Source organism: Lemur catta, chromosome X (assembly GCF_020740605.2).
Source record: "Lemur catta isolate mLemCat1 chromosome X, mLemCat1.pri, whole genome shotgun sequence".
Lineage (NCBI taxonomy): Eukaryota > Metazoa > Chordata > Mammalia > Primates > Lemuridae > Lemur > Lemur catta.
The window spans coordinates 13,526,878-13,547,046 of NC_059155.1; the positions used below are offsets into that span (position 1 = coordinate 13,526,878).

At 41.7% G+C, this 20,169-nt stretch overlaps 1 protein-coding gene across 15 annotated transcripts in view; it reads left to right on the forward strand.

The window, feature by feature from the left end:
• Positions 1-20,169, forward strand: part of TMEM164 (transmembrane protein 164) — a 171,380-nt gene that overhangs the window by 83,143 nt on the left and 68,068 nt on the right. For all 15 annotated transcript variants that reach the window (XR_006731794.1, XM_045538886.1, XM_045538875.1 and 12 more), the window contains one exon: positions 1,971-2,037. Coding sequence is in view for 14 of the 15 variants with exons in the window: in XM_045538875.1 (XP_045394831.1) it covers positions 1,971-2,037 (67 nt within the window). In the remaining variant the exon portion in view is untranslated. The remainder of the gene's footprint in view (positions 1-1,970; positions 2,038-20,169) is intronic.

Below are 20,169 nucleotides of genomic sequence, written 5' to 3' on the forward strand. Positions count from 1 at the left end.
TACTTCACCCTAGGCCTAGAATGGCTATTAATGGCTGCTGCTCTAGGCACTGAGGCTGGAGCCAGAGTTTTCAGTACTCTGTTTATGAGAGCAGGGGACACCCCCTTGAATGACTCTGCTGAAAAAGCATGGTAGCCTGGCCAGCCCAGGAGGCAGGAGTGACATTGCATTTGTTGTGCCTCCTCCTTTTTATGGACTAAGCCAAGCCCTATTAACTTGTAGGACTGTGATGTCCTGACATGGCCAAAGAGCCTTCTCCAGTTCAATCATCCCTGAAATCATATTAAGTCCAGGGCAGGGGATGAAGGAGGAGGTATAGAGAACCCTGAAACCAAAAGGAAGCAAAAAGGAGCATCCCTGACTCTTCACCTGAGGTCATACTTTGGCAGGAGGAAGGAAAGAAGGCTCTAATATAAGGCAGCAAGAGGAATAGAAGAGTTTGTGGTCTGGAGTCAGGTAAGCCCGGGTTTGAATCCTGGCTGTACTATCTTATATGTGGTGTTGACCAGATTACCTCACTTCCTTGAATCTGGTTTCCTCATCAACAAAAATGGGAAAAGTTATTGTACCTATCTCAGAAGATTGCTGTAAAAATTAAGCAAGAGAGTTTATATAAAGCAGTTGGATACTTGCCTGGAATATATTTTTCCCCTCTCTGGTCTTTGATTCAGGATGCCTGGAATATATTAAGTGCATATCATCACCATGATCGAGGCTTTGATGACAGAACAGCAGGAAGAAACAGACTGGGAGAAATGAAAAGCAGCCTCTGGGTTCTCCTTGTAACGTCTCTTAGAATTATGCACACATTTTTGAGTTCCAAGAGAAGAGCTAAAGTTCTAGGGGGTCTTCAATGTATGGACTGCTTTCCTAGTCAGGGTATAGGAGGTATGGAAGTGTCTGGTATCATAGGGCTGCTGTGTGTGTGTGTGTGTGTGTGTGTGTGTGTGTGTGTGTGTGTGTGTGTGTGTGTGTGTGTGTGTGTGTGAGGGGGGGGCAAGGGGAGGAGGGAGAGAATGAACCCCGTGTGTGTGTGGGGGGGGGGCGAGGGGAGGAGGGAGAGAATGAACCCCGTCTAGTATCTTGAGTTCTAAGAGGTACATTGACTCGGTGGTGTCTTTGATGGGTCTGTGACCCATAAAATGAGCTTTTCTTCAAGAGGAACAGACTGTCATTCTTTGTAAAGAACCATTTGCGTTGAATAATGAAGGAAGCTACTTAAATCCATCCCCAGAGTCCTCACAAGCAGGGTTTGTTCCTGAGTCCATTGTTTCTAATATGTATACATTTTAACAAGTCTGGGATTGGGAAACAGTATCACTACCTGATGCTGGAGACCAGTGGTTTTCTTCTTCTTCTGTTCTTTTTTGTTTTGCTTTTAAGTCACGGAGCCCAATATGTAAACCAGATCAAAGATAGCAGGCAAGGCTGCTCCCTGTCTCCCGCAGCAGCTCCTGAAGGCATTTTTAAGAAAATGGGAAAACACAATTTACAAAATACTCAAGTTGGCTCCCTGGGTTGGACTAGCCTTTTTCTAGCTAATTTCTCTGTTTTGAGAAAAGGATTGGATGTGGCTGTGTAAATAAGCAGCTATGTTATAATAAATAGGTTTCTACTGTAATAACAGAGCGTCTAGCTACTGCAGTTCTCCTTTTCTAATGCCACCCGAGCTGCGGCAACTGAAGCTGTTGATTAGAGCTAACTTGATGTTTAGGGAGCACAGAGCTCATTACGTAATAAAGTATTGTCACCAAAGTGTGTTCAGGAAGTGTTTGGGGGATTCCAAGCCAGTGGTGGTGCTCTTCAGAACATTTCAGTTAATAAAAAATATGCCACTTCTGATTTATTTTGTGTGTGTGCAAACTCTAGTGCTATTTTCCAGAAAGAGCCACTTGTAATCGCACATGTGTTTTTTCACCTCTGCGTCAGAGTCTGTGTGTGACCTGAACTCTGTCTTCTCCCCCTTCTAGGCTACAGATGCACATGTTGAATGGGGCTCTTCTGGCATTGCTGTTTCCTGTGGTAAACACTCGGCTGGTAAGTACCCTTTTCTAGGAATATAGCAATAATGTGCAAAACAGTATTTACTTGCACCTTTATTATCCGGTGCTTGGCCTCATTCTTAACCCACATGCCCATGTAATTTTAAAAATATCTTTGTAGTTAATGTTGAGGTCTGACGCAGTCCTGTTCCGATGCAGTGGAGTTCAATGGGGGTGGGAGTATTTTGTGGAACTCTGGAGCTGCAGTAAGTGTTTAGATCAGAACTAGGACAGAGCAAAAAAGCTGACAGAAACTCCTGGAGAGGTTTAGTGGAAAGAAAGGAGCTTCCAGGTATTCTAAGGGATTCTCATATAGACTCAGCCACAATGGCCTGGAATAATCTGCTGGGGAGCCTCAAAGCCTGTCCACTTCACCATGACTCCCCTTGGGTAAGAATTAGATGCCTTTCCTGTTCACCCAAACCCACGGGCCAGTCTGAGCCACACAACCCTCAGTGGCTGGCAGGAAGAATCCCACTCTAGCGGAGAGCTGAGTGATAAACCAGCTTAGAGAAGGAGGGAGTAGCAGACCACATTAGAAACCTCAGAAAACAAAATCACCTGTAAAATCATTACCACTGCTTTCTATGTTCATGACTAAAATTTCCCTTAAACATTCAGATCATAGTTTAAACCTTGAAATGACAATCCTTTTCGGATAGAATTTTATAGTTTACAAGGTCTTTTCAGATAACAGTGTGTGAGGTACATAGGGCAAGTATCATTGCCTCTTGTTCTACAGAGGAAGAAACTGACATTCAGGGAGTCACAAAAGTTCTAATGGTAGCATTACGACTGGAGCCTAAGCCTCTTGATCCTAAAACCACAGCTATGCTTTGCTCCCTCCCCACAAATATTCATGTATACCTTTATGATAGCTATACTTTGCTAGATGCATCTTATACAGTCAGCAGGAATTAAAAGAGAAGGCATTCATTTAAAGCAGTGATTTTTGAACTCTCACTATGTTCTAGGCTCACCTAATTAGCTTGATTTAATCATTCCACAATGTAAATATATTTCAAAACATCACATTGTGCCCCGTAAGCATATATAATTATTTGTCAATTAAAAGTAAAATTAAAACCAAACTAGTGAAAACAAACAAATAGCACAACACTGAAGCCCTGCCCCACCCTCGGAGATTCTGAGTTTGTGATCTGTGAGGAAGCCCGGGCATCGTGTTTTCAAAAGCTCCCCAGGTGATTCTAACATGGAGCTGGCATTGAGAACCACTGATTTCAAGCAATGGTTCTGAAACTTCCTGTCCATAGCAATCACCTGAGGGGCTTACCAGGCCCCATTCCCAGAAGGTCTGTTTGAGAGGGTCTGGGCAGGGTAATGGCAGGGAATGAACAAGCCTCCAAGTGATGATGATGCAGGGCTCCCCAGACCACTCCTGGAGAATCTGTCCTAGGCACTCATAACTCAAAGTCACTCTAAGCATGGTCCAAGGACCAGCATCCCATGGGTGCTGCTTGTTAGACATGCAGAGTTTCAGGCCCCACCCCAGACCTACTGTATCAGAATCTACATTTTTAACAGGACTCCCAAGGTAGCTTATATGGATGGACTAGACCTTTTCTTCCAAGGAGCACAAAGCACCTCATAGACAGACCATCTGAGCCCCTGATGAGTGGAACATCCAGGTGTGGGAGGGAAGGCGGTGCTTTCTGTGTCTTACTAGGCAGGGTACATTTTGTTCAGCCTTCTCCAGTGAGCTGGGGTCCACAGGCACATGCTGCTAATGTGGGCACTGGTGCTGTCCATTCTACATCCCCCATCATATGTGACTTGCTTGAATGCAGCTGGTGAACTGTAGCGTGAGAACTCTGTCTTGGTTTCAGAGCTAGAGGCTGTAATACCAAACAAATTGAAAACCTGACACTTGGGAAAAAAAAAGGGCTGATTTCACACACCACAGCATTATTCCTTGCTGGCTAAAGGATGGGGAGCAGTGTCGGAGCAGAAGTTACTCCCTGCCTGTGGAGGTAACCTGCGAGGGCAAAGAAGTAGATCCAGTGCTATCTTATCCCATCGCTCTGCTCCCCTTGTTCCTGTTTTCTCGGAAGACTGAGAGGTCAGGCAGGTAGAGAGCTGCTTTCTCAATTTTCAGCAGCTCTGTCAGATCCCAGGAGAGGGAGGGACATCAGAAGATTTCTCCCTGGGCTGATAGAGTTAGTGATCCTGAGTTTGAGCGCTTCCAGTCCACAACTCTGGCCAAATAGACCCTGCTGTCACTTGAGATGGATATGGTTCCTCCAGACAGGCCACCTTCATTCAGCTCTCTTCCTAGTGGGACCTTTCCCCCAGTGAAAACCAAATTGCCTTGTTCTTGCAGAGCCATTGAGCATAAACAGAAGTTATGGTTCCCATTGTACGAGCATGAAAATAAAGGCCCCGAAGGGCCCAGTCACATACCGGAGATCAGTTAGAAAGCTGGTGGTGACGTTTTCATCCAGTCAATGTTGTATAGGTATATACAGCAAAGATATACATATCACTAGGTCTGCTGGTGTTTCCCGAGCCCCTTTGTCAGTAACAGTAGCGGCAATATCAGCTGCCAGTTCTTGAGTGCCTACTGTGTGCCAGGTGTACTGTTCTAAGTGCTTTACATGGATTAATCTATTTAATCCTTACAATAAACTTATGAGGAAAGGTGCTGTTATTATTCCCAAGATTAAGGTGCCAGCAGGGTTGGTTTTCTCTGAGACCTCTCTCCTTGGCTTGCAGATGGCCACCCTCTTGCTGCCTCTTCATGTGGTCACCTCTCTGTGCACACAGATCCCTAAGTGTCCTTGTATAGCCAAATCTCTTATAGACACCCATAAGATTGCATTAGAGCCTACTCTAATGGTCTCCTTTAAACTTAATCACCACTTTGAAGGCCCTGTCTTGAGATACTATACAATCACATTCTGAAGTACTGAGGATTAGGGCTTCAACATCTGAATTTTGGGGGTGCAAAATTCAGCTCATGGCACATATACTACCCTATGCCTGTGGTCCCCAACCCCTGGGCGGCAGACCGGTACCAGTCCACGGCCTGTTAGGGACCAGGCCGCAGAGCTCTGCCACCCTCCCACTCCCTACTGTCTGTGGAAAAATTGTCTTCCATGAAATTTAGGAATGGGGGTGGGGGAAACAGCAGGAGGTGAGCAGCGGGTGAGCCAGTCCATGGAAAAATTGTCTTCCATGAAACCAGTCACTGGTGCCCAAAAGGTTGGGGATCACTGCCCTACACAAAAACATTGTTTCTTCCCCCACCCTTCCTTCCTTTTCCCTCTCTTTCTCTTTCCCTCCTTTCCTCCCTTTCCTCTTCTCTTCTTCCCTTCTCTCCTGGCAGATACACTTTTATGTTTGTTACATCAATAGCTAATACTTTCCAAATAAATGTCAAGCTATAGCCAATCAACTTACCAAGAATGTTCAGGAAATTTTCCCTGACGTTGATACTTCTTTGATGGATTGTCTCTTAACTAGTGATTGCAGTCACTCTGGTGAATCTTTGTACTTTTTTTCTAAAATCATGCTGAGAAAAGCTCTAGCTGTTTCCATTTGCATGTGTCTTTGCAATTGCTTTAGGTCTGGTTCCTTTAGATGTTTAGGATCCCTCCTGAACTACTCTGGCCTTCAGGGCTTTTTGCTTTGCAGCCCCTCAGTTGAGGTCAGATTGACTTAAAACGAGACACATGAAAATTGGCAACTCACTCTTAAACCTAATGGTCTAATTAAGCAGGAAGCCAGCTTTTGACTTTTCTTTTGCCCTTCCTTCTTGGCCCTTTATCTTTTTAATCCTTTTTTTAATCCATTTTTTTTTTGCTCATTAGCAGTAATGAGGAAGCAAGAAAAATAAAATGAACTAATTAGTGTGTGTGCCAGTACCACAGATATACATACACTCACATACATAAAGACAGAGTGAAAGGGAATTGGAGGTAGTAGCCACAGTCAGCTAAAGGATTTGGGGTCATCAGTGAATTTCCATGTGCTCTACTGTGCCCTGTGACTTACTGGCACTGGGATTTGCAAATCCGCTAGAGAATGCCCAGGCTGCAGTTCCTTCTGGTTCCCTGTCTTCAAAACTGACACCCTAGAAGAAGGACCGTGTATTCCAATGGCCGATATAACAAGTAAGTGCTCTCCACAGCCAGGATTCTAGAGAAGATCTCTTTCTGGCTTCAGATGAAATGTCTTAAGGGCAATTTCCAGTGATATGCCCTTATGTTTCTTAGAAGGAATGAGGGGAAATGCATCATGGAACTATTGATTATTAGATTAGCAGAAAGCTCAAAGCTTGTCTGATCTAATCTTATCTTCCAGAGGGGGAATTTAAGAGCATAAATGACTTAGGAAGCCAAGGTGGGTGCCCCTAGAACCTGCATGTCCTGACTCAGACTTCAGAACTCTTTTTTAAATTTCATGACTGAAATTCAGAGCAACTTTGTATGCCGGTGAGGCAGAATGCTAGAGATGCTTCTTAGCTTCCCTTCATCTAAGAGTTGCAGGCTTTTTTGAGTAGTGAAGAGAACTATAGGGCCTCTTTCCAGATGAATGCACAAACATACAGTTTTGCAGACAATTCCAAGAGGGACACAGACTGCCACCTCCTGCCCTTCCCCGTTTCTTCTGCAAGGTCATCTATGGATTCCATGTTAAGATCCCCCTGCATAGGCTATCAGTAGTACATAGCTTAGAGAATAGATGTGTCATCTAGTTTATGAGTTCCTTATTATAGCCACTGGCCCTTTGTCGTGATGGTCATGCTGGGTTCCTTATCTATGCCTGTGACTTTGCAAAGAACATCATTCAATCCAGGCTAAACCACCTTCTGGAAAGCAAAAGCCAAGAGGTGGGAGCTAGGTGGAGTGCCCATGGAACCTTGTTACGTATTAGGTTTTCAGTTACAGTTCTCACCTTGCAAAGCTGGTAATCTGGCCCTGCAATGAGGCATGGGGCCCATGGTGCATCCTTAGCCCTCTGCTTTTTGCCCTCTAACCCCCATGAGAATTTCTTCTGAATGTGGAGTGTTCTCAGCAAGGGAGACTAGACACAGAAAAGAAACTTAAGGCACTGTATCAGATCCCTTTCCAGACCCAGACTGAAGACTCTAGCCTGGTCTGTATTTATGTTTGCAGCCATCTGTCTAATACTAGTAGTATAAGAAGAAGACTGCTAATGATTATTTTCATCAAGCTCCTTTTTTCTTCAAGGCCCAAAGCCTTGAGTATATTATTATCTTATTATCAAAATTGTCCATTATTGTATATCCATGTTGATCTATTATGTTCCTTTTTCCCCCTTTTACCACCACTTTCCTTTTGCCCAGTTCTTTTTTTTTTCTGTTGGATGGTTCTTTTGACTGTTCTTAACTCTCAGACTGAGTGGAAGAAGTTAGTAATGATTTTGTCATTACTGGGGCCTCTACCTACCATTCACAAACATCATCTCAATGTTCTTTTTTTTTTTTTTTTGAGACAGAGTGTCGCTTTGTTGCCCGGGCTAGAGTGAGTGCCGTGGCATCAGCCTAGCTCACAGCAACCTCAAACTCCTGGGCTTCAAGCGATCCTACTGCCTCAGCCTCCCGGGTAGCTGGGACAACAGGCATGCACCACCATGCCCGGCTAATTTTTTGTATATATATATATATTAGTTGGCTGGATAATTTCTTTCTATTTTTAGTAGAGACGGGGTCTCGCTCAGGCTGGTCTCAAACTCCTGAGCTCAAACAATCCACCCGCCTCGGCCTCCCAGAGTGCTAGGAATACAGGCGTGAGCCACTGCGCCCGGCCATCTCAATATTCTTGGGATGCAACTTTGCTGCCAGCACACCTTGTACCCATGTGTGCTGCTGGGAAAACCTTGCTGTCACCAATGCAAATAGGCTTGAGAGTCTCACTCTTTGCTAATTGGCACATTGAAATGTGTTAATTGACCTAGAAAAGTTATTTCTGTGACTGGCAAATTGAGCTATTTTAAAAAGTTATAGTTTGGATTTTGGACTTGAACTGAGGACACAATGTCCCTTTGCTTTCCTGAGGTCACTTAAAATATAAAAAGCTTGGTTTCAGAAGAGGTCTTAACTTTCTGAAGAATAGATTGAGGCCAAATTGTACCTCAACCTTTTACAAAAGGCCAGGGTGTTTCTGATCAGATGAATGCAATGTGTCTGAGGAGGTGGGGGGTATTGAGAAGAGCTTGGGGTTCCTTGTCCAAGCCAAACCCTAGACTATGTCTAATTACTACCTTTATTTTAAGATTAAGCCTTGAGATCTTACATCTTCCATGAATCTAGCCTGGATCAAACCAGTCAATCCACAAATTTTTACTGATCATTTTTCCGTGAGAAAAAGAGATTCAGAAATGGCCAGAGTACATTCCTGGCCCTCAAGGAATTTGGAGTTTAGTTAGAAAGATAAGGTGTCAATGCCTGAGAAGTTATGGCAGTATTAAAGTTGAAATTATGAAAAAGGAAAATCACAAAGCAGTTCAGTCTTGATTGCTAAATTGCAGTTGTTCCATGTTTCAAGAAATAAGAGGATTAATATTAGCATTCATTGGGCACGTACTATTTGTCAGGTAATTCACGTATATTATCATTTAATTTTCATAGGAACCCCATTGTATGTATGAGGAAACTGAGATTCAGAGAGATGAAATTACTTGCCCAGAGATACACGGTTTGTAAGTGCTAAAGCTAAACCTAAACCTGTGCACTTTGTACCCTAACACACAACCTGGAATGATTGCTGTATTAAGTGATCCAGAAAGGCTTCACTGAGAAATAAAGTCTGAGCTGAGCCTTGAAGGACGATTATAATGTGCATGCAAATCACAGAGGAAGAAGGCAGTTCAAGCTAAGGGAATGTGTTGGCATGGAGGTGTAGGAAACAGTAAACTCAGCACTGAGATTCTGAAAAGCAGGGTGGGGAGTCATGGATTCTAGTTGTATGTAGAGATGTTATTTATGACTTACTTGCAAATCACCAGATGAAGGCCTGTGACATGGCTTCTGTCATATCTTTTAGCCCTTGTAGTATTTAGATTTTGTGTGTGTTTCCTATCTGTTCAACACCTAATAAGAATTCCTTTTGTGTGGATGGGACTTTGCAATCAGAATAGCTCTTTCACAAATATCTCACCCCATTGTAGTTGGTAAGAGGATGGGCTCAGGGATCAGATTCTCTAGGTTCTGAGGCAGGAGGATCGCTTGAGCCCAGGAGTTTGAGGTTGCTGTGAGTAGGCTGACACCATGGCACTCTAGCCCCGGCAACAGAGTGAGACTCTGTCTCAAAAAGAAAAGAAAAAGAAGATTCTCTAGGTTCATATCCTGACTGGGCCACGTGTGTGTGTGTGTGTGTGTGAGAGAGAGAGAGAGAGAGAGAGAGAGAGAGAGAGAGAGAGAGAGAGAGAGAGAGAGAGAGAATACAAGGGAGAATGAACTTAACCTTAGATGTTACTTAACCTTTGTGGGCCTCAGTTCTCTCATCTATAAATGGGGGTGATAGTAGTGCCTACCTCATAAAACTGTTCTGAGGATTAAATTAGTTAATATGTATAAAGCACAGCCTCATTAGCTATCGATTGTTAGTCTTTGACCCTCACTTAAAACCCTGTGAAGTGGGTATTACGTGGCATGTAAGTGTTTCCATTTTACAGACTGAGCCTTAGAAAGTTTAAGTAACTTGTTATGTGGATACACACGAAGCGACAGAACTGGCATGAGAACTTCAGTGTTTCTGATACCAAAGGTCATGGCCTTCCTTCCTCTTTATTCCTAATTATTTAAATTGATTTTCAAGCTAAATCAACTCCTTGTGGTAAATTTCATGCAATATTTATTAGTGATTTGGGAAGTTGATTTTCCTTTTAGGATTTTTTTTGTTATAAAAATAATACATGCTTATCGAAAAGCCATTCAGTCAGGAATATAAAGAAAAAGCTAATCATTTTATGGACTTTCAGTCCTGTCGCCTCAGGGTAAATTGTGTTAAAGGTTTGTGTATCTTTCCACACTTTTGCTCATATATGCAGAGAAAGATTTTCATGTTTCTAGGATTGTTGGTTTATTCGGGTTTAGGTTTCTTACACAGTTGGGATTACACTATAAATATTACTCCAGTATGTTTTCCCTTTAACCTAATCAGTAATTAGATAATCAGTAATCTCTTCAGGCATGGACAAAAGTCAATGTTTTGTAATAGCTGCTTAGCATTCCATAGTTTGGACTTTCCTCCAGGTTCCCTCCACTGCCGCATAAATATTCTCTGTGGGTGAGGACAGTGTCTTTTGCTTTGTGACTGCCCCCTGCAGGGCCTCGGACTTATTACATGGCAGATATCCACAGACTAAATGAATCCATCAGCCGACCTGAACCTCAGTGTTGCTCAGGGAAATTCCAAGGTTCCCTCTCACGTATGTCCTGGGATCTTGAGTGTGAAGACAGAGGGTGATAGATAAAATTTTTTTCCAGCTGAATTATTTTTTTCAACCACCTAAAATAATGCTGTTTTCCTGATTACAACAAAAAACATTTATTGTTGGAAATCTATGAAATACGGAAAAGTATAAATAAATACAAATCACCACCAATGCAAAGGTGATTGTATTTTCATATATTGAAAACAACAACAAAAAGCAGGAGGCTTTTGTGTCTTAAAAGTAATATTAATCTATGTTCATGATGAAAAAAAATGGAAGCTACAGAAAAACAACCAGAATAAAAGAAATCACTGAACACTAATGACTGTTAACATTGTGTGCTGCATATTCTGGTAACCTTTTTGTCTCTGTGTAGATGTCAACAATTAGTATAGTGTAGTAGTCAAAAATGCCGGCCCTGGAGCCAGCCTGTCTATGGTTTTATGGCTGGCTCCTCTGCCTGTAGCCATGTGACCTTGGGTAAGGTACCTAACCTTGCTGATTTCATTTTCTTATCTATCAGCTGGTGCTCAAAAGTTTAATGGAGGTAATGTGTGGTAAACACTTAGCCCAGTGCTTGGCACATTGTATGTGATCAATACGTGTCAGATGTTGTTGTTTGTTGTTCCTACCATTACTAATATTATCTTAAACATTGAGGGGGCTCCTACTGGCATGCCCTTTTTTATGTTAGTCTTTAAGAGCTTTGGCCACAGCTCCCTGAGCTGTCCACTGATGGTAATGTGAAGGGGGCTTTGTTTCTGCATTAGCCTTGCTGAGTGAGATTAAAATTCCCTGGCAGGCTTTCCTGTCCACATTGACTAACGCTGCCTTTGTTTTTTTATATTTGTTTGAGTGACAGCCTGTTTGATTAGGGAACTAGCCAATCTGCTGTCTTCTCTCCTGACAGGTGAATTAGGCCTGCTCCTGTTTTGTTTGTTGAATAAAATAAAGATCTTTTGGCTTTGTCCATAGGCCCCAGCCCCTCAGCCCATTGAGTGATGGCAGCAGTGAGTGATGAGTGCCAGGCAGTAGCCTATTTGCCTTCAGAGCTTACTAGTTTGCCTGGGTTCTGTTTTCTTAAATCACATTAGAAGGAATAGCCCCTGGCAGTCTTAACCAATGTCTTCCCTCTCCACCTTGAGCACCACCATAAGCAATGTTTTTTTATGCAATAAAAGCCTTATCTACTGGGTACTTTTCACTCTCTGTGCTCTGTGGACCAGTGCTTCTCAATCCGGCACAATTAGAAGCCCTAGAGCTGTTTTCAAAACATTCCCATTTTTTTATTAGACATTATTTTATTTCATTTTTAATTGACACATTGCACACATTTGTGGAGTACACAATGACATTTTGATATATGTATACACTGTGTAATGATCAAATCAGGATAATTAGCATATCTATCACCTCAAACATTTATCATTTCTTTGTGTTGGGAACATTCAAAATCCTCCCTTTTAGCTATTTGAAAATACGTAATAAATTATTGTTCACTACACTCATCCTACAGTGCTATAGAACACTAGAACATATTCCTTCAATCTTGCTGTAATTTTTGTATCCATTAACCAACCTCTCCCTATTTTCCCCCACCCTTCCCAGCCTCTAGTAACCACTACTCTACTCTCTACTTCTATGAGACCAACTTTTTTAGCTCCCACATAAGAATGAGAGCATGTGGTATTTATCTTTCTGCACATACCCATTTTTAAAAAGCAACCCAGGCAATTCCAATGTGTGAAGCCAGGGCAGCTTTGCTGTACGCCTTGTTTTAGTTCTGCCCTGTCGCTGGCTCAGACTTGGGGCTTTGGAAGATTTAATTTTACCTCTTCAAGCATCAGTTTTTCCATTTATCAAATAGGATTAGTAATATCTGCTCTCTCTACCTCACAGATAGGGTGTAAAGAAAAGAAAACAGAGATAACAGAGCTTTGGAAAGCTAAAAACACTATATATATGAGTACTTGCCTTGTTCTCCCTCTCTCTTCAGTTGGTTTTATTTGGAAGGGGGTTTAATTGTGATATAGTTTACACATGATAAATCTCTTTTTAAAATATACGATTCAGTGGGTTTTAGTATATTCACAGAGTTGTGCAACCATCACTATAGTCTAACTTTAGAACATTTTCATCACCCCCAAAGGAAGCCGCATAAATATTAGCAGTCATGCCCCATGCCTGTTCTCCTTCCTCCTTGCTCAAGACCCAGGAAACTACTAATCTACTTTTTGTCTCTGGATTTGTCTATTTTGTACATTTCATGTAAATGTAATCACATAATATGTGGCCTTTTGCGACTGGCTTCTTTCACTTAGTATAATGTTTTCAGGGTTCATGTGTGTAGTTGCATATATCAATATATCCGTACCTCATTCCTTTTTATGGCTGAATACTATTCCTTTGTATGATATACCACATTTTGTTTATCTGTTGATCTGTTGGTGGAAATTTGGTTTGGTTCTTCCTTTTGGCTTTTGTGAATATGTTGCTATGAACATTCATGTAAAGCTGTCTGTTTGAATGTTTGCTTTGGGGTATATATCTAGAAGTGGAATTGCTGGGTCATATGAACACTGTGTATTTAACCTTTGGAGGAACTGCCAGACTATTTTCCAAAGTGGCTGTACCATTTAATTTCCCTGCCAGCAATGTATGAGGGTTCCAAGTTCTCTAGGTCCTTGCTAACACTTGCTATTGTCTGTCTTTTTTTTCTTATAGCCATCCTAGAGATTGTGATGTGTTATGGGTTGAGTATCCCTTATCCAGAATGCTTGGGACTAGAAGGATTTGGATTTTGGATTTTGGAATTTTTGCATTATATACTTACTGTTTGAACATCCTTAATCTGAAAATCCAAAATGCTCCAGTGAGCATTCTTTTGCATGTTATGTCAGCATGCAAAAAGTGTTGGATTTGGGAACATTTTGGACTCTGTATTTTTGGATTAGTGATGTTTAACCTGTATTTCAGTGTGGTATTGAGCTGTATTTTCCTGATAACTAATGATGTTGAATACATTTTTATGTACTTCCTAGCCATTTCGATGTCTTTTTGATAAAACATCTTTTCAAGTTGTCTCAACCCATTTTTTAATTGGGTTGTTTTTTTTTATTGTTTTAAGAGTTCTTTCTGGATATTATACCCTTATCTGATATATGATTTGAAATGTTTTTTTCCATTCTATGGGATGTTGTTGCATTTTCTTGATGGTGTCCTTTGAAGCACAAAATGTTTTAATTTTGATAAAGTTTAATTTCTCTATTTTTGCTTTGTGCTTTTAGTGTCATGTTTGAAAAGCTGTTGCATAATCCAAGGTCATGAAGATTTATGACTGTTTTCTTCTAAGAGTTTCATAGTGTTAGCTATTACATTTAGGTCTAGGATCCATTTTGAGTTAATTTTTATATATGGTGTGGAGAAGGAGTCCAAATTCACTTTTTTTGCATGCGAATATCCGGTTTGTCCCAGCACCATTTGTTGAAAAGACTCTTCCTTCTCCATTGAAATATCTTGGTATCCTTGTCAAAAATCAATAAAAAAATAAATATTAAGGGTTTACTTCTGGACCCTCAATTCTGTCCCATTTATCTATATGTTTACCCTTATGCCAGCACTATACTGTCTTAATTACCATAGCTTTGTAGAAAATTTTGAAACTGAAAAGTGTGAATTCCTAAATTTTTTTCTTCGTTTTCAAGTTTGTTTTGGCTATTCTGGGACCCTTGCATTTCCCTATGAATCTTAGGATCATATTGTCAATTTCTCCAAAACAGCCAGCTGGGATTTTGATAGGGATTGCATTGAATTTAGATTAATTTAATTAGTATTGCCATCTTAACAATTAAGTATTCCAGTCCATGAACACAGGATGTATATCCCTTTATTCAGATCTTCTTTGATATTTTTCAACAATGTTTTATAGTTTTCACAGTATTGGTTTTTCATTTCTTTTGTTAAATTCATTCTGATGTGTTTTATTCTTTTTGATGGTATTATAAATGGAATTTTCTTAATTTCCTTTTCACATTGTTCATTGCAACTCTGTGGAAATACGCTTCATTTTTCTATATTGATCTTATATCCTGCAACCTTTTAAAACTCACTTAATTGCCTTTAATTTTTCTTTGCAAATCTTAGGATTTTCTATATTAAACAGTCATGTCATTTATGAATAGAAATAGTTTTACTTCCTCCTTTCCAATCTGGGTGTCTTTTATTTCTCTTTCTTACCCAGTTGTCCTGGCCAGATCCTCCAGATCAATGCTGAATACAAATGGCAAGAGCAGACATTCCTGTCTTGTTCCTTATCTTAGGGGGAAAATATTCAGTTTTTCACTCTTATGTATGATGTTAGCTGTGGGGTTTTTTTATAGATGTCCTTATCAGGTCAAGGAGATGCCTTCAATCATCTTTGATAAATGTTTGTTGTTGGGGAACTGAGGGTAGTAGGATGTTGCTTAATGTGGAGTTACCTAGTCATACAGAGTTTGGAATTGGTTAGGGTGAGAAATGTTACATCTTCCCAAAGGAGGCATTGTGATGCCTTGGGGGTTCAAAGTCATCTCTGTTCAACTTAAAATATGGAATCTTAAGGCCAGGCACATTGGTTTATGCCTATAATCCCAGCACTGTGGGAGGCTGAGGTGAGAGGATCACTTGAGACCAGGAGTTCAAGGCCAGTCTCAACAACATAGCAAGACCCTGTCTCTACAAAAAAATAAATAAATAAATAAATTAGCCAGGTGTGGTGGCACATACCTGTAGTCCCAGCTACTTGGGAGGCTGAGGTGGGAGGATCCCTTGAGCCCAGGAGTTGGAGGTTGCAGTGAACTATGATTGTGCCACTGTACTGCCTGAGTGACAGAGTGAGACTCTGTCTCTTAAAAAAAAATGGAATCTTAAGCATATTTAAAAGACAAGCCAAAGCTAATAGAGTTTTGGTTAAAATACAGTGATACTGCACTGTCATTAAAGAACTATAGAGAAATACAAAGATATTTTAGGGCTGGTATATAATAGGAGCTCAATAAATGCCTGTTGGCTAGTGGCATGCTTAGGGTAGGTATATTTGTCAGCTCAGACGACTGCCATAACAAAATACCACAGACTAGGTGGCTTAAAACAACATTTATTGCTCATAGTTCTGGATGCTGAAAGTCTGAGATCAGGGCACCAACACGGTGAGGGCCTTCTTTCTGGCTTGCAGGTGATCGCTTTCTCACTGTGTCCTCACCAGGGTGAGGGCGATGGCGGGGTCGGGGAGAGCAAGCTATCTGGTGTCTCTTCTGATATGGGTACTAATCCCATCAAGAGGGCTCCACTCTCATGACCTTATTGAAACCAAATTACCTCTCAAAGGCCCTAACTCCTAATATCACTGGAGGGTAGGACTTCAATGTATTAATGTTTGGGGAAACACAAACATTCAGTGCATAATAATAAGTTAAAAAACTATACACACGAGGTATAGCATGGGCAAATTTGAAAATTTAGGATTTGTAATAGACAAGGGAGGGAATAGAGGGCACAACCAGACATTCACAATAATAGCTACCATCGTATTGAGGGCCTCCTTATGTGCCCAGAACTCAGGAAGATTTTGTGACTTCCCTTATCTCAGCAGCCTTGAAATGTAGGTGATCTCAATTATAGAGGAGAAAACTGAGGCCCAAAGAAATTAATTAATTCATCCAAAGGCCCTCAGCTAGTGAGTGGCAAAGTTGTGAATTAGAAGTTAGATTTTTGTTCTAAAGTCTGTTCTCTTGCCGCTATACCACCCCACCTTTCTCGCTGTTCCCTGGGTCCTTGCAATGCAAAGTGTGGTCTGCAGGCCAGCAGAATTGGCCTCCACTGGGGACTTGTTAGAAATTCAGAATCTTGGGCCCCATCCCGGACCTACAGAATGAGGGTCTGTACTTTAGCAAGAAGATCTCTTAGGGATTGGTGTGCACATGAAAGTTTGAGAAGGGCTGGAAAGCAAGATTGCGAGAAAGCAAAATGAGCAATACAGTGTACAGATGATGAGGCTCAGAAAGGGGAAATGATTGGCCCAAGGTCGTATAGCCAGCAAGTGGCAGATTTCAGATTAGCACTGAAGCCTTCTGACTCCCCAGTGCTCCTTCCACCTGCCCTGTTGCTGTTAGCGGCTGCTCTTAGGAAGAGACTGCAGGGTTAAGCAAGTGAACTTTGCTCAGCCTGCTCATCTATAGGGATTCAGTAAAATAATCCTTTGTGTGATGTGGCAATTGAGAAGATTAGTGCAGTTTTCGTCACAGAGGTGGAAGGGTGAAGTAGGCAGAGCTCTTCCTCATGCCTATTCTTACCTCAACGGCTGGCCTCCCAGTGTGTCCCCCCCCCACCTCGGAGCTTGAATGAAGTGACTTGAGACCTCAGGACAAATAGGGTTTAGTAAGTCCAAGGGGAGGGTGGTCACTTCTGGGTCCCAGTACTGCATGGGTGCCACTTGAAGAAGCTTTAGTGGCAGGAATAGGTCAGAGGAGCTGACCCAAGAAAGAAGTTTGAAGTAGAGAAACTTTATAAGCCAGGAAGTCTTATGATGTAGTGGTAAGAATAGGAGTGTATGTATACAATTTTATCTTTTAATAATTTTATATTATAGAACATTGAAAATATGTGTAAAAGTAGAGAAAATGTACCCTAATGCATCCATCACCCATTTTCAACAATTGTCAATTCATATGGCCCATCAGTTTTTTTTTTTTAACAACATACCTTATTCCACCTCAAATCCACTCAACACAAACACCTATCCCTGGATTATTTTGAAGGAAATCTCATATAATTTTAACTGTAAATATTTTATTATGCATCTCTAAAATGTAAGAACTCATTTATATATATATATGTATAATCACATATCATTATTGTACAATAATTAACAATAATCCCTAATATCAAATATACCTAGTCAGAAGAGCACAGGCTTTTAATCCAGACAGATTGCAGTTCCAGTCTTACTTCTGTTACATCAGTAGCCCATCTCAGAGCCTATTCTATGTTGTAAAATGAGGAAAATCATAATAATTCCTGAATCTTAAATAAGATAATGCATATAAAGTGCTTACCACAATGCTTCATGCATAGTATTAATAGCAAGTGCTAAGTAAAGATTAGCTAAGATTATTATTTGTTAATAACAATATAAATTATTTGTGTTGCTATTAAGGTGTCTTTGAGATTAGTTTTGACATAGAATCCAGAGACAGATTTGGAGCCTAGCAAAAGGATTTTTTTGGAGGGAAAAATAACAAAGACAAAAAACTTTCAAAGTGGCTCAAAAAGCTACAAGAGAGCACTGGTATAAATTAGGAAGTGGAGCTAGAAATGATGGGGTCTTTGTAATTTCCTTCCACTGTATGTAATTTATTCCCCTGAAATTCCTGTTCATTGTAGTAGAAGAGTGTACATATTGAAAAGCTCCCCTTGTCCCCTGGGGCTGGGGTGGGAGGTGTAAATTCTGGCAACTGTTCAGGGCAGGAAGGGGCACTGCAGTTGAAGAGCTGGCAGCCCTGGGAGTCCTGGCTCAGGACATGAAGCCCCAGGTTCCCTGGGTGGTCATGGACTTAAAGCCCCACCTTGTGGGGAATGGTCTGAGCAACACTGCATCTGGGCATGGAGTCTGTGGGCATAAGGCAAGCTCACTCTGTTGTGTTGTCCTTAGAAACATTCTCCTTCCTTGGGGACAGCCTTGCTCTTGGCTGCCTATTTCCATCATCAGCTGAAAGCTTTTTAATAAACATGGAACCCAAAGGAGACATGATAAGGTATCTGATTTTAACTTGAAGTGAGAGAACACCAGATGTTTCATTCTGTCTGAGGGTTCGAGAGAGGAAAAGCAATTAGCAGCTGCTACTGATTTAGCAGCAGACACCTGCTAAATGAAAATCTGTAAAACCAGCCAGGCTTGGCAGCAGAAGTGCATATACTGCTTCTTCGGCATTTCTGGGAATTGTAAATTATGTTGGCTCAAATGGCAGGGTGGGGTGGAGGGGATCGAACGAAGCTGAACATGCTCATCTAGACCAGGAGTGTGTTAATGTGTTTTTCTAAGATGGCAGCAACTTAGAAACGGCTATTTGCTTGGTGGATGAAAAGGAAGAAAGGAGAATGAACCTTCCAGAAGCTGCCTGGTTCTTCTCTGCTTCTGGTCTGGCTCACAGGCTGCCCTCTGGGGGCCGTCTCATATGGGTAGATAGGGCTGGAAAAGGAGTGGAGGAATCCAGCCTCCCCTCCCCTGCTGGTCCAGAGCACACCTCTCCCTTCTATCAAAGGTGGTGAGCCTCAAAGCAGAAGGAACCCTCAACTTTGGGCTCATAGTAGCTCCTACCCCGGGGCAGTTACAGACTGTTGGCTCTAGAAGCAATCTGGACATCTGCTGAGTTTGTGCTTTGCTTTGTCTGGGAAAGAGGCTTATCCATGGCCTTCTGTCTTTCAGGATTCTTTTCCAAGTAGACATTAAGTACTGCTCTCTACCTCCATTTTCCCAAGGCCCGCAGTGAAACACAAATAATAGAAACATAGGGATCCATGTTTTAGGGCTTTAGGGATCTCCTGTGACACCGCTTCTGTCATGTCTTTTAGCCCTTACAGTGCTTTGATTTTGTGTGTGTTTCCTGTCTTGTCAACCTCTACTAATAAGAATTCTTTACATGTGAATGGGACTTAGCAACAGTAAATACCTCACCCTAGTGTAATTGGTAAGAAGATGGGCTCCAGGATCATATTCTCTAGATTTGTATCCTGGCCAGGCCACTCCTGTGTGTCTGTGTGTGTGTGTGTGTGTGTGTGTGTGTGTTGTCAGGGAGGAGGGAGGATGCAAGGTTCTACATGGGGTGTGTATTTAAGATATGACTGGAAAGAAAGTTGATTTGTAGCTCCTCTAGATGGTATTGAAAGAATTGGGCAACTCCCATTTGTGTCTCATACCACATTCACTGTACTTAACTATGTCTTAGTCTCTAAACTAGGCCAGAGGTCAGCTGTAACTTGGGCCAGAGGGGTGGCCCTTGTCTTGTTTCCAGTCTTGAGCAAAGGGATGGCAACTTTCCTTGTGGAGCAAGGGCCATGGGGTGCTATTGGCAGATGTGAGCCAGAGCTTTCTGAGGAAATACTGTCTGGAGCCTTATCCTGACAAGCCGCCTTAGTGTGGTTAAAGACTAAACTCCTGGTTCCAAAAGTAGGACCAAGAGAAGATTCTTTTTCTTTTAACTGAGTAGGTCCTTGGGCAAGAAGAGTCATTCCAGATATGTTTTAATTTCACTGACAATGCCCCACAGTGCCAGGGCAGGAGGGGAGAAGGAACAATGAGTCGAGGGTAGAAGGCAAGGGAATGTCCCCACTCGCTAGCCAGAACTGGGGGAGTTCCACCTTCTCTGGTCAGGGGAGAGACAAGATTCCCACCAATTAGTTCTAACAAGTGAAATAACCACAGTACAAATATGTGTCCTGTAACACCAGGCTGCCATAGAAAGAAGGCTGGGGACCTTGTCTGTGATGGAGTGTACTGGATGCACTCATGGCTCTCATAAAAGCAGCCAGGCATGCAGGTGCAGGGCCCTATGTGCACAAGTCACCCACAGATCCACTAAACGTATGTTCCTAAAAACCCATTACACTCTTAATAATTCAAACCAGCATGAATTTGGATTCAAAATTCAAATGACTTCTCAGCAGTAAAATT